Source organism: Bemisia tabaci, chromosome 4 (genome assembly GCF_918797505.1).
Source record: "Bemisia tabaci chromosome 4, PGI_BMITA_v3".
NCBI classification, from domain to species: domain Eukaryota; kingdom Metazoa; phylum Arthropoda; class Insecta; order Hemiptera; family Aleyrodidae; genus Bemisia; species Bemisia tabaci.
The window spans coordinates 2,924,193-2,938,876 of record NC_092796.1 but is presented as its reverse complement, the minus strand read 5'-3'; the positions used below and the strand labels follow the sequence as shown (position 1 = coordinate 2,938,876).

Genomic DNA, 14,684 nt, shown 5'->3' with positions numbered 1-14,684 from the left:
AATTAGTAACTGTAAGTATTATTGCCTCTGAATAAAATTTTATCGATCGAAAAGTTATTTTGTTGAAGATGATTTGAAATCTCGGTTTTTAACGCTCGAGGGGGGGGGGGGGTGTCTGATCCTCCGTTCCGGCTGCGTTCCGGGAGAGGGGAGGGGACTTCAGAGGTATATTTATACTCTGAAATTGTAAAATAAAGAAGAAAATACCTTAAAAATGTTCCTGTTAATAGTTTTCTCTTAAAATGTCAAACATGAATGCATATTTACGACGTTACAGTTAAAGACTTATTTTTTTTTCTGCAGCCATCCATATGATTTTAGCAAAACCAAGTTTCTCTCCGTTAAAATGGTTTAAGTAATTCACGACTAAGTCAATTTGCATTTATTTTATAGGTAATACATAATAATACTGTATTGTACTGCAGGCATGGTGGGTAGCATTTCAGTTCTATTTCACTTTTCTATGTATTTTCCTCACTCATTCTAAGAATATCAAAGAAAATAAAATTTGGATTTATTTGCCCTGAAGAAAATAAAATTTAGGTAATTGGAAATTTTTACTTGAGTAGTGTAATTCAGATTGTGAAAGGTTATTTCCCCTCTGGATAATCACAAATTGATCAATTTAATGCAAGTGTTTTAATAAAGAAGGTGGTACTTAGATAGGGTGTTCAGGGAAAAATTGATTAAGGGGCTGTAAAATTCAAAAATAAAAAGATGTTTATTTTTGAGCCAGAAGTATTGTCTTGGACAGGGGCCAAAATTCCAAAAACAAAACAAGAAAATTCTGAAATAAAACAAAAGAAACAATAAAAATGATAAAATAACTAGTAGAGTAAAAACAGAAATGCTAAAATGTAAAAGTCTAAAATGTTTAATTTTGATAGAGAAAATATTAACCATGAAAGAGTTAACACTTAATTTTACAAACGAAAAGGATTTTTTTAGTATTGCGAATTCTTATGCTACTTTCAGAATATTTGTTGATGATCATACTTTGGAATGGACAAAGTTAGCGCAGCAACATTTGATTATTTACAATAGAACATTCAGAGAGTTCACTGATTGATTCATCACAAAAATATGATCCACATATGCAAATTATTGGTAAGTTTGACGCTGCAAAAATGAGTACATACAGGCAAGCACAGAGAGTTTCAGTCCAAAAATTTAATTGACCTTAATTTCTCTTTTAGAGGTGCTTTAGAGAATTTTTACGTCAAGGAGCTCTACTTAAAAAAAGAAACAGATGCTGAGAGATATTTACACGTAATTAATGAATCATTTCAGGCAACATACTGTTTAAGAGTGGATGTGAAGTGAGCATGTACGTTAGATTCATTATTTAAGCTTTGATGCACAAAAAATGCTTTGCTGGGACGAATTATTCAGTTTTGGAGTTGTGTAACCATAAACATAAATAAGACAAATGGTCTCAAAGGATTAAAGCAATCAGTGCTTGTATGCAGTAATATTAAAGCACATATAATTTTCAAATACAATATACATAACTACGAAAACAACTATCATAAAAATATTTCTTTACACAACAGATAATAAGTATTCCACAACAAGTACTACAGTTTCATAACAATAAACACCTCAGAAAAATTCCAACCAACAAGAATAGAGAACAGAATATTTTTAAAAATGATTTAACATTTAATCAACAATTATATTCAAATTTTAAGGATGAGGAGTATTGACAGAATGAAATTGCACCTAGAAAGCAAGCGGTGATACAATTTATTAAAAAACATTTAGAATTGAGAGGTAGGAAAACTTTATGATTGAGGGTAAATTACAGGAAAAAGAAGAGATTTTTATTGCAAATGGGAGCAAATGAGATATATAAGTACCTTCTCTGCATGATATTCCATGACACAGTGTTTTTTTTTTTTTTTCATTTTCTTAATCTATGAGTTTAATAAATGCACAATCGCCGACAGAAAAAATCCTACTAATTCATGGCACAGCTATACAAGACATTTTAAAGCAATTTGGCTCGACAGAAAACCTGCATCAAATGGACATTTGCTTGTTTTTGTAATTTTAGGCGTCTAAAAAGTCTTTGGAAACAGAGTTGGAGGTTATGAGATATGCTTTCTGATTTCATATCATCATTTGAAATTTTGCATCATGAGGGAGTGGGCAGTCTTTCATACTTGAGACGAGTCAAGTCAACGAACCTCGGATGAACAAACACAGAGCATGGCCTTTTTGTGTACATTGAGCAAGTCACCACTTGCAATGTATGGCAAGTTTAAAAGCATACATATGCTTTAAAAAAAAACACTAGGTAGCAGAAAAATGATTCATCAGGTGTGCATATCGGTTGTCTTCTCTCGACCAGTGCTTTGAGAATAACATATCTTGTAGGTAATTTAATGTTACTTTCAATTTAAATCAACCAAAAAATTAGAAGGCAATGTATGAGTATGCAGGTAGCCAGTTTGTCCCCAAATTAATTAATAAGATTTAGCAGCCAGGAAGTAACTCTATTGAAAACCTGTTGAAGGAGGAGGTATTGTCCTGAAACATGAGTTTTCTAATTTCTGACTAGTCTGCGGACCGATCGTTTTCACGCCTTAGATGCGCCCTGACATGCTGCCTTTGGCTGCTACCTTCCACCTCAGAATGGATAAAAATATTAGTTTCTTTGCATTTTATCACCGCCGCAAGACAAGCATTGACAGAAATTTTTGATTGAGGAAATCTAGTGTTCACTATATTGCAAATCTTCAAGCATTGTCATGAAAGAGTTAGATAGTTCCTTGAAAATAGTAGCGGCCAAAGACAGCAGCGCAGACTGAGTACAACCAACTCTCCGTACAAAGCCAATCCTAATTACAAAGATTTGCCTAGATTATACATTAAAAGTCTTTCTGGTTAGGTCCTTCTAAAAGTTAAACATGTGTTTTAAAAAAAAGTCTTAGTTATAAAATGTTTCAGTCACACCTTTTCAAGGTCATTAAATATTCAGAGTTCATTGCAAGATTTTGGCCAATTTTATATTCTGTGATACTTTTTAAACTTATCAACCCACCATTATTTTAGAGCACGCTTTGCTATGCTTGTTCATTTCATTTAAATTAACTCATTTTAGGGGCATGCAAACAAAAATGGATTTGATGAAAAATTTTCCAACTTTTGGACGAAATATCACAAAAATATGTTCTTGAAAATAGGCACTAAGTAAGAGCCAATGGAAACACTGAAAAAACATATCATCCATTGTAGTTTAAACAATAACCATAAAAAAAAAAAACGAATAAAAAAATCTTGTCAAACTGCATAATGTTTAACTACAGATACCTCTGGAATTTTTCTTTTCAATTTTCTAGTTCACATCGGTGACCACAGATTTTTTAAATTTTCCTTGCAGCTTTAAAGACAAACCCCCTACAACCAATTAAAATCATACAGTTTGCTTGCAAATATTCTTAAAAAAAAAAAAAAAAATCCTTGGCAAGCAATATACTGTCATATGTAGAGCAAAAATGCTGTACTTTTACTTAAATCCTACAGTTTTGCATGCTCAAGATTGTTTCTATGGAATTATTTTTCACAATAAATAAACTTGAGAATGTTTAAAAACCCTGAAAAGTAGTTCTTTCTACAAAAACAAGCCATACTGAAAATTTCAAGCTAGCTGGGGCAAAACATATCTTTAATGATAATTAGAGAAACTTTGGTATGTAACAGCATTTTCACTCACAACAGTAAAATTAGTATTGAGATATTTTATAAAGGTACGGCAGTCAGTAGAGAATGAGATCACAGTGCTTAGGATTCAGTCTTTGCCATTTTCAAGTATGTAGCATTCAACTGTTCCAAGAAAATGAAGGTAAGAACAGTGTGTGGGCCCAGACGAGCGTAGTACGGGAAGAATCCTTTCCACAGAGCAAAAAAGCCTTCATTTTTCACAACTTTGGCTAGTACATCTAAAGCACCTTTGAATTCTGGTTTACCATCGATTGTTTTCATATTCTGGATCCTGTAATTGGAGAAGATGATTAGGATTTGAGAAGTTAAATTGTCATCAATGTAGGGACACATTATCGGGAAATCCGAAGTGCCTGGAGAATTAATTTAATTGACAAAATATAGGATTTCATATCTGATTTTTAAGTCAAACTCACTCCAAGTAGGTTCAAATGAGAACCAGAGAGAGGCAAATGGCAGAGAGAGCATAGGTTTTAGAATACCCATTGAGAGTGGATGCAAATCTTTTGAAATACTGATACTTTCAAGAATGATTTGATAGTCAATCAATCAATAAATGACCTCTGAATTTTAAGACATAATTTTAAAAAATCCCTAATTTTCACAACACACTGGGTGCATCACATATTTTCACACAACATTTGAATGAGAAACATGTAAACATATTTTAGAAAGCACATTACAAGAAGACTAATAGTGGAGAGACAAAACAATTTGCAAAATTCACTTGCAAATAATATTTTTGTAGTCATTTCTAGAAGTTTCCGGATCAAATTTTGTGTGCCAGTGTCTAATCTAACACAGCATCATGTAACTTTTAAAAATCTAAAAAATATCCGAAAATCCAGGAGTCCTTAATTCAATCCACAATCCACAATCCTTCAATCCTTCAACAATCCTTGATCAAACTGTCAAGGGAAGTACGGTGGAACAATCTAAAAAAAATAACCTCTGGTAAAACTTCTGAAAGTTAGAAAAACACTCTAACTTTAAATTGGTTTTTTACTCCTCATACAGATAAATCCTGAATTTTTCACTGAGTTTCAAAAAATCTGAAAAAAAGGAAATACTTTTTTTTCAAGACACAAAACATTTTGTTATCAGGAAAATATTACACACTTAGGTGCAGTTGAAAGTGATGAAGACAATAATGATGCTATATGGACCGCGTTAAACAGAAAGAAACTAAGACACATTAGCTACTGCCAAATTTAATTGGGCAATTTAATTTTCTACATGAAAACGGTTGTGCGGATTTTTGTGCCAATTTCAGTGAAAATTCTCCATGGTACGAAGCAAATTCCTTAAAATTTTCAAAGAAATCCGAACAAACGTTCTCTCATAAAAAATTTAATTGCCCAGTTAAACTTGGCAATAGCTGATGTGGCTTGGTTCCTTTCTGTTAAACGCTGTCCATATGTATAATGCGCAAACATGGATTCAGTTGTATTAAATTCATTGAGGTACTGAACAGAAGAAAAACAAATATGCATTTGAGATCCTGACAAAAAAAGAGAGTAGCAAGAATTGAAAAGTGAAAAGGAGCAAAGATTACCTAGTTTTTACAATATCTACCGGCATAGAGGCAGCAGTGGAAATGAGACCAGAAATCATACTACCGGTAAAATGAAGAGTGATATTCTCTTTGAAATAACCTGCGCAGAGAGAGTAAAATAATTTTAATAGGTAAGCATAAAATCAAATGAGCGGATGAAATTTTTTTGAGGAACATTTTTATTTGTGGAGATGCGGCACTGCTGATGTATCAGATATGCAAAGCCTTTTGTATTAAACAGTCCGTCATATCTTCCCGGCTGGCACACGGCAAGAAGAAGGGAGCTTTTCTTGATCATCACACCAATATTAATACGTACTTGATGATGCATGTGACCATTTTGAAAAATTGTCTTTTTGGCCTCCCTATTCTTAGAACGCATGGATAAAGTTAGAGCTTACATTCCCATTGTGCTTAAGGGGCTGTCAAGAATCAAGCTAAGTGAAGTTACCTTGAGACAATGGTAACAAGAGAAAAAGCAAGAGGGGAAAAAACGGGAAACAAGGCTAAAATACAAACACTAAAAACTCGAGACGTTTCCACTCAAAACTGAGACATTTTCAGTCAGAAAATAAATTAAAAATTTAAAAAATGTTAAAGAAAAAACCTGAGACCTAAGTACATATTGGTGTGGCCGAGATCAGAGGGACACCCCCCCCCCCCCCCCAATGTATTTTCTCTGATCTCGACCACCATTTCATCTCAGGTTTTTCCTTTAATATTTTTATAATTTTAAATTTATTTTCCGACTGAAAATGACTCAGTTTTGAGAGGAAACGTCTCAGGTTGTTTGTGTTCGTATTTTAGCCTTTTCGCCCGTTTTCCCCCCTGTATTTTCTCCTGCTACCTACCTTGGTCAAGAATATCATATCAAATAATAAAACAATTTAGCCAGCGCCGAATTTCTTGGCGTTCCATGCAGAGTTTTCCTTGACTTGTCGAGAACTTACACGGAAAAAATTAAATTGCTGATTTACGATTCAATTGCTAAAAAAAAAAAGACCGAAATGTTTCAACGTAGATTTTACGACACAAAAATGCTACTTTAACCACCCCCCGTGGTTAAAGTAGCTTACAATGGTGGTTAGAGTAGCATGTTTTTGTTGTTAAATCTACGTTGAAACGTTGCAGTCACTTTTTTTTTAGCAATAGAAATGCTAAATCAGCAATTTAATTTTTTCCGTGAGATAGATGACATAGCATAGGCTACCACCACAGGCTACTACCATGATGGACTACCATCATGGGCTTCACATACCTGTTCCTAGGAGGATCTCCTTAGCCTGGGAGTAGGAGGCGAGTTGTGCCCCGTTGACGACCATGGCGCGGCCCATGGTGGGGATGGCGCCCCGCCAGAGGGTGAGGACGCCCTCCTCGGTGATGATCTTGATGAGGGCGTGGAAGACGCTCCTGTAGTTGCGACGCTCGGCCGCCGGGAGTCGCCCATCGGCCGTCATCCGGACGAGGGCCAGCTCCGCCGGGTTCCCCACGAATGCCCCGCAGCACCCGGCGAACATCCCGAGCCCAGCCTTCACAAAGAAACCTGGATTAGACCCGCTTTCCCTGGAAAACAAAGAATTTTTTTTTTTTAAAAAAACACGTCATGTGGGTATGGGCGGAACCGAGGCAAAAATCGGTAAAAGACACTTAATTTTAAAAAAATGAGGATAGTAGCACCGACATGCACCTTTGGCACGACTATTATCAAAGTAAAACACTCGAGGAATAAGATAATGTTATATTTCAGGATTTTTTGCGCATTTTTCGAGAAAAGTTCGTTTGAAGTTGGCAACCTCGAATTAGCCCTATGTTAACAATGTGAAGGCAACTTAAAACACACAAACTTTAATTTCAGATATCTCTGATGGTCGCAAGATCTTTTTGGTAGAATTGAAGTTGGATATCTGAGGATTGAGAAAATGTCAACCACCCAGAGCGTTTTGCGTTTCAAGCGAGTAATTTTCATTTGAAGTTGACGTCTTTTCCCCCTGTACATCTTACGGACCAGTGATTCTCGACCCATTTCCCGCCCATACTTTCTACACAAGTTTGGAGTAGTTTTGAGCGAAAAATTTGAAAATGGACCATCATTGTGAGTCAAAAATATCTTTAAGATGACAAACTCCAGAAAAAAAAAGTATTCAGATGTCGAGTTGTGAATTTTTTATTTTTGTCCACTGTGCGAGGAGAGGACGGGGAGAGCCTACAGCTCCCTTGGCGATTCTACTTGGCACCAACTATATTTTAAAACAAATAGATACTTTGAAGTCCTATTTGAATGACTTGCTTTTAAATCCACAACATGGGGTACAAAATTTCCGAGTGATACTGTTCTAGGGTATCTACTAAGACTGGTTGGCAAATATCAAGTAGGTACCTTCACAGAACTTTTTCAGTACCTTTCCAAAAAAGGTCAGTACGCGATAAGCAGAAAAATTCAGTACTTTTTCGGTACCTCTAAGTTGATTGCTGATTTGAGTTCCTTTTATTTAGTTACGTTTCTTACTGCGTGTTCATTTTTAATTCTACAATAAAAATGATCCATTTACTAGATACAATCCTAGCTTGAGCACACTTAAACGATGCAGTCAAAAATCCAACAGCGGCAAAGGAAAATCGACAGGGAAATCGTGGAGGCAACTTCAATATAAATTTTCCATCGCATTGTTAAGGCGCAACGATACAACTATTCGAACTCTCCGGAATGCGTGATTCGAAACTGCCAACTTTACGCATCGGGATTCTTGTGTCGCATATGGTGTCCAATAAAATTAACTGGCAAATATTGAGTACTTTTGCAATACTTTTTCATTATCTTTCCAAAAAAATTCAGTTCTTTTTCGGTACCTTTAAGTTGATTGTTGATTTGAGTTCCTGGTATTTAGTCATATTTCTTACCGCTTGCTCATTTTTAATTCTTCTGTAAAAATTATATACTTGCTAAAGACAATTTTAACTTGAGCACATTTTAACTGTGCAGTCAAAACTGCAATAGCAGCAAAGAAAAACCGACAAGGCCAGCGTGGAGGCTACTTCAATATTAATCTTCCGTCGCTCTGCTAAGGCGCAACGATTCAACTATTCGAACTCTCCGGAATGCGTGAGGTATCACGCCACGATTGAAGGCGTTTTCGAAACTGCCGGCTTTACATATCAGGATTCTTGTGTCATACAAATAGGGTGTCTACTGAAATTGGCTGGCAAATATTAAGCACTGTTACAGTACTTTTTCAGTATAGGTATTTCCAAAAAAAATGCAGTGCTTTTTTGGTACGTTAAAGTGACGAAATTCGAATATTGTCGAACTTCACAAGTGAATCGCGAGAAAAATGATGTAGCCACGAAATTCGAAGCTCATTGGTGGCCTGAGGATCAATTGGCTTCACAAATTCATGATTACGATCTAGCGGGAAAATACTGCACTAAGAAGGATTGCATATTTTCCACGCTATATTTTAAAAAATCACCCGTGGCATGAAGCAAAAAATTCCGGACCTTCGTAGAAAATTGCCGTACATTTTCAGTGCTTCTGGACCGCCTTCAAAAAATCAGTACTATTTTCGAACTTTCCGGTCCAGTAGACACCCTGCATTCTGTCATCTTTTAAATTCCATTCCGAGAATTTTCGGTGAAACAGTTCAAAATTCCTACAAAGACCTCAGAGCCCAGTGAATTTTGAAAACTGAAACCAGTTTCCAAAATTCACTGGGCAATGCGAGATCCCTAACAAAAAAAAAAAAAAAAACAAAAAAAAAAAAAAACAAAAAAAAAATGGAAGGAAGGGGCAAAACGTATGAGAAAGTAGGCTGCATCGTGTTTTACCGCTATTTCACATTGGATATTGAAAACTCTTGAAGTTTTGGGTGCTCGACATTTATTCGCAAAGTTTTTAGGTTTCTCCGCGGATACTCGCGTATAGTCCCGATTTCACGAGAACGTCCGAAGTTATACGCGAGGAAAGACATTTTCATGGTCGTCCCTTTCAATTCGAAGGTTGTCTTGGAAAATATGCTTATTTTTTTTTATTAGGGATGCCTCGGAGTGACTGGAACGACAATAAATGCAAATATTTTTACAGTTACACTAATACCTGATTTTTCGCGGAATCTTTTAACGATTTCGAGGATACTCGCGTTTAGTTCCGAGTTTTAACGCAAACTCTACAGTAATTTCAATTTTTGCAATTTTCCAAATTTTTTGAAACTTAAGCCATAACCTACGAAAAATCACGGACAAATCAAAACTAAAAGATGCAGAATGAACCAAACCAGAATAGGAAAAGTGACAGTTCCGTTCTTCGGCAAACATATTTGCGTTCGATCGCAGTTATTTTCCTAATTTCCAGTGTCTGATCTCTAATAACGAGATGCGTATTGAAACAGTCACTTCATTTTGACTGATCACTTTTTTCATGAAAAGGGAAAATTCCCTGACTATTTAGATAACTCGAAATGACAATATTAATTCCAAATATTTATTGATCTGATTTTTTTTTTTTTTTTTTTTTTTTTTTTTTTTCCCCAAGAAACAATCCTTACTTCCAAAGAAGCAATTTTACCGCGACTTTGGGTCGTAGTGTCGTTTTCTTGGTTATCATTGACTCACTTCTTTTCTAACTTTTCCCCATTTTCCGTGACTGTGGCAACCCTGCTTGTCAATACTCGTAGAAGCTACGAATGGCCCCAGCCAATGGCGAAAATTGGCGGGAATCTTCCGCCAATCAAGGACGACTTCTCCCTCGCGGTTAATAGGGACTCTAGCGGTTAAAAGAAGCACGAATTGGCGCGCAGCTGTCCTTCAGTTCCTCTCTTGAACGATTTTTTCAAAACGTTGCTCCGTTACCAAAGAGAAAGTATTAGTCTAATGAGTTGAGCGACATGGCCTCTCGGAGGTAAAAGTTTTACCCGTCCGCAAGGGGCTAACTACTATTCTCTATTCTTGTATTACTCAACTTGGTTTTGAGACTCTCATTCCAATGACTTTTCCAAATCTCGTTACCAGGTCGAAAACGAAGGCGGAAACTAGGGCAGGGACTACCGCAATCTACGGTAAATATATTCCTGCGGTGTTGTCGTACTCGCGTCTTCAGGGAGCAAATTCCTCGTAAAAATTGATTTTTCCCGTTTGAAACGGCAACACCGGATCCGAAAAGAGCCGCTGGCCGCGGCCGCTAATTGCATCATTCATGGATCGAGCGTTCGGCTCCAATACCGGATGACCTCAGAGAGTTTTACGGAAAGTATCCGCCGTGCAATGAAAATATTTGACCTGATGTTAATTGAATTTCAATTAAAGTTTCACGGTAGCTGTGTTTCGGGCGGATATCTGGTCGTTGGACTGCGCCTCGAGTGACTGGACAACGACTCGGCGACGCTTACGTTGACCGAGCGATTAGACCGAGAGACATGCTCCCGTTCTAAGGAAGAATGCCGTATGAACCTTCAGGTGTTGACAAATTTCCTTTGATAAAACACGAATTTCCTGGTAAACTACTGTATATTTTCCTTCCAGTTTTTCAGATAATTTTTCTCGCAATTTCACTCAAAGTTCCTGAAAATTTCAGGGAAAAATATGCACATCTTTACTCAAAAATAAACAATTTATCGACGGAAATTTGGCAACTCTACGGCGTTCTTCCTTAGCACGGGAGCATGGGTCTCTTGAGGTCTCACAATCAGAAGATCATTAACCTTCTGTTATTGCTTTTAAGTGGTTTTAATCTTGGTGTTGTTTTTGAGAGGGTTTGGAAACGTGAAATGCTCCGCCGACGAGTCGAGAGTGGATAAGTAGGTAAAGATATCGTCGCTACTGTGACGTAAGGGCGTATCTCGGTTTCTACATGAGCCCCCAAAAGCATGGATTTGTATGGATTAAAGGGTTCACGTGGAACTTGAGAGACGCCCTTGCGTCAGATGGGCGACGAAGGTAGATGGATGAACACCCCCCTCCCCCCATCCCTAAACCCTAACCCACCCAACCAACTCAAGAAATAAACTAAATGTATGAACCTTCGAAAACTTCCAAATTCTCACTTCCTAGAATCTTAGGCATGGTGATTTATTCAATTTTCGGCATTTTAAGCATCTACTTAAGTCAAATATTCTTGAGGGGTTGGAAACATGAAAAAACGAGAAAGTAAAAATTGAATTAAACTTGCTGATCATCTTTTTACGCTCTCTTCAAAAATGCACATAGTTTTCAAGGCAAATTAAATTTTCCATGCTTTCGGTTAAAAAACTCCCAAAAATGATTGAGTTCCCATTACAATGAATTTTTTTGCTCTTGAATTTTGATATACATAGAATAAGCACCCTATGTGGCAAAATCTATAGGCTTGTGCTTAACGGCTACTTTTCGGGAACGTGATTACTGTTACTGCTACTCAAAAATCACAGTGAAAAGTAGCAGTGATTTTTCACAGGATAACTGACAAACATAACCTAAAAATACCGCCGTCTCCAGCAGTTCGTTGGCTCTAGTCGGATCACATGATTCACATGTGAAAAGTAGCAGGTGGCGGTTATGCTGTGATTTATCACAGGTTAACCTTATCAAACGATCCTTCCCAAATGCTTTCTACATCTTCAAAATTAAAAGTACCACTGATTTTCTACAGCATAAACTCTTTAAATCACTCGTTCTTCTCATGTTTAATCCACAAGTCATAATTTCCGGAACTATCTGTGAATCACAGGTAAAAGTAGCAGTGAGGCCACGGAGTTATTTATCACTGGTTGACATGAAAAAGAGAATTTAACTTTAAAAAAAAAACTTCTCGTAGTGATAATCTAGGTGAATATTTTAATAGCTCTCAGTTTTTATCATAATGCCATGTTCTTTAAAGTTAAATTCTCCTTTTTAGGTCAACCAGTGAGAGATCACTCCGTGGGTTCACTGCTACTTTTACCTGTGATTTATCACTGGACTGGTTGACGTCACTACCTACAATGCATTGTAATATTCGGAGATTTCACGTGATTGGCTATCCGCCCTAGGGTGCTACTCTGCTCTGCCACTGTTATCATGCTGCTCCTTTTAAACTGCTACTGCTCTTTTTGCTTCGTTATCGCAATCGCAGTGTATCCAACTGTAACTATGATTAACCATGTGCAAGCTCATTCATACATTTTTTTCGCCGTTTAACACTAAAGTTTTGGTTACTCACTGTTTAACTATCAGCGACTAACTTTTGATGAAAACTGCTCAAAAAAAGAGCAGAATAACAGGTGTTCCTCGCCAGTCACAGTGATCGATCACTGCTACTCAAGAATCACAGTGATTTTTACCTGCTACTGCGATCGCGGTCACAAGCCTAGCAAAATCAGCTTGTTCTTGATCTCTTTCTATGTGAAGCTCCAAAATTTTACAGATTCAAACTTTACAACACAGGGGCAGAAAGTTTGGGATCATGGGACAAACAGAATTAGGCTTAGGGTTGTAGATGGAATCAAAATATTTCATCCCTTGGACCTTCTTTTTTTTGGGGGAAAAAAAATATTTGAGATTGTAAAGACCCTATTATAACGAAATCATCAATAAGAAGTAGACTATTCTTTTACAAAATCGTATTTTACTGGGAGGACTTTTCCATAAACTTAAGGAGGCGTAGGGAAATTCAATTTTGTGGACATGGGCCCTGATACCAGAGAGATGTGACAAAAAGAACCTAGCTTTAGCGGTTAAATGGTTCGAGAATATTTGAAGGTGCCTCTCCGAAAAATTATTCAGCAACATTAAATTTCCAAAAAGCAGCACATCCTGCATAAGTAATGAGCTTTTGGATGGATAGAAAGAAAGAAAAGAAAGAACGGAAAAAAAAATGTGGGAAATCACTTTTAAATGCTCATGGTAAATCGTGGAAAATAAGTTTTGAAAACTGTATCACACAAAATAAAGACATAGAGAATCTTAGAAAAGAATAGCAAAAGAAACTCACTTTGAGTAAACTCCAAAGAGCCATGTGTAGACACCCAACCTCGTGGTTGTGTATGTGGCTTGGCGAAGGAGACCTGCGGACAATCCTGAGTAAATTCCGATCACTCCTTCAGATTTTAAAATTGCTTTTGCCATATGAAAACTTGTTTTGTGCTCTTTGGTTTTGCTCAGCTGCATACGATTCTTGATTAAATCTAGGGGCTGGACAAAACATGTTGCTGCCATCCTGCAAAGAAAAAGGATTAAAATTAAGCTTAAAGAAGGCAATAAGACTTTTGTCCAAAGAATAAAGGCCGTAATTCGGGTCCCCATCTTTTCAGCGAACACATTGCTGTTGGAAGGAACCCTGATCATTTGGATGTTTTATTTCTTTGGTAAGAACCCTCAATGATGAAATGAAGGGTGATGTATTTTGAAAACACAGAGGGTGAATCATTGTTGGTTTTTGGTGACAGAAAAGTACAATGACAAAAAATTGAAAAATATTAGATGCTACAAAATTTTTACTGGCAAATCAATGTATAGTACATGGATATTTTCTAACAATTACACCTTCATACTGAGTCTAGTTGCGGTTAAGCAAGACTTGAGGTCGAACATTAAGCGACGCAAACTACTTTTTTAAATGTTTTCAGAGTGTCCACATAAAAATAAGGGAGAAAATGTATGAGGGTTACAGCATCCTCCCTCAATATTTAGGGTTGCTGACTTATTTTGAGCTCTTAACAAAAAGACAGACAAAGAGTGGATTGTTCAAATCATACAATGAGAATGGAATTAGTCCATTGGAGCTAGGGTACCTTTTTGTCAGGGCGAAATGCAAAATTTCAACTTACCCTGAGACGCCACCGAAGGCAAATTTGATATAGTTAGGCATGGACACAGCATTCTGATTTGTAGACATTGCAACTGGTTGAAAATAAAAAGACCGCAACGACGTAAACTTAAGCGACCTTCAATATACCTGCATCAGAGTAAAGGATGGAATTAAGTGAAACACAGCAAAAACTAGTGAATGAAATATACAATTTTTGAAGCAAGGATATTCGGAGGATTTACGGGTTAGAGATATCAGTTCGACTTTTTACTGAGACATCACGTCGAGACTGAGGAGTCCTCTTACTTTGAACTGCACTTTAGACACTCCCTTATCACTATCAGATTGTTTAGATGCTGGAAAGTATTGAAAGTGTTTACCAAAATTCCTAGATCTCTCGTGCTTGGAAACTGGCCGTGGGCTGTGGCTGGAGTTCAAAGAAGAAAGTGATAAGCGGAATGAATGACTTACGACTGACGCCCGAAATATAACTGAAAACTGATAAGATAGAATCTGATCAGGATGTGCTGATTAGTGATTACGGCTTGAAAACAAAAACAAGAAGTCAAAGATTATGTCAATTCTTTAATGATAAAATTCGCTGTTACTCTGGGTATGGTTTTTCTTGATTATCTATTAAATTTATTAAGT

General features: G+C 36.7%; 1 protein-coding gene across 3 annotated transcripts; it reads right to left on the bottom strand.

The window, feature by feature from the left end:
• Positions 1-702: 702 nt before the first annotated feature.
• Positions 703-14,567, bottom strand: LOC109031292 (mitochondrial 2-oxoglutarate/malate carrier protein). 3 transcript variants are annotated; one of them, XM_019042736.2, is made up of 6 exons: positions 14,414-14,567; positions 14,053-14,180; positions 13,218-13,442; positions 6,540-6,844; positions 5,282-5,381; positions 703-3,997 (listed from the first exon to the last, which is right to left on the bottom strand). In XM_019042736.2, exons 2-6 carry the CDS (start codon positions 14,118-14,120, stop codon positions 3,787-3,789), a joined length of 909 nt encoding a protein of 302 aa, XP_018898281.1. In that variant the 5' UTR covers positions 14,121-14,180; positions 14,414-14,567; the 3' UTR covers positions 703-3,786. The 3 variants fall into 3 exon arrangements, with proteins under 3 accessions (XP_018898281.1, XP_018898282.1, XP_072155250.1); XM_019042737.2 differs by having other exon boundaries at positions 14,505-14,523; XM_072299149.1 differs by lacking the exon at positions 14,414-14,567 and having other exon boundaries at positions 14,053-14,369.
• Between the last annotated feature and the right edge of the window lie 117 nt (positions 14,568-14,684).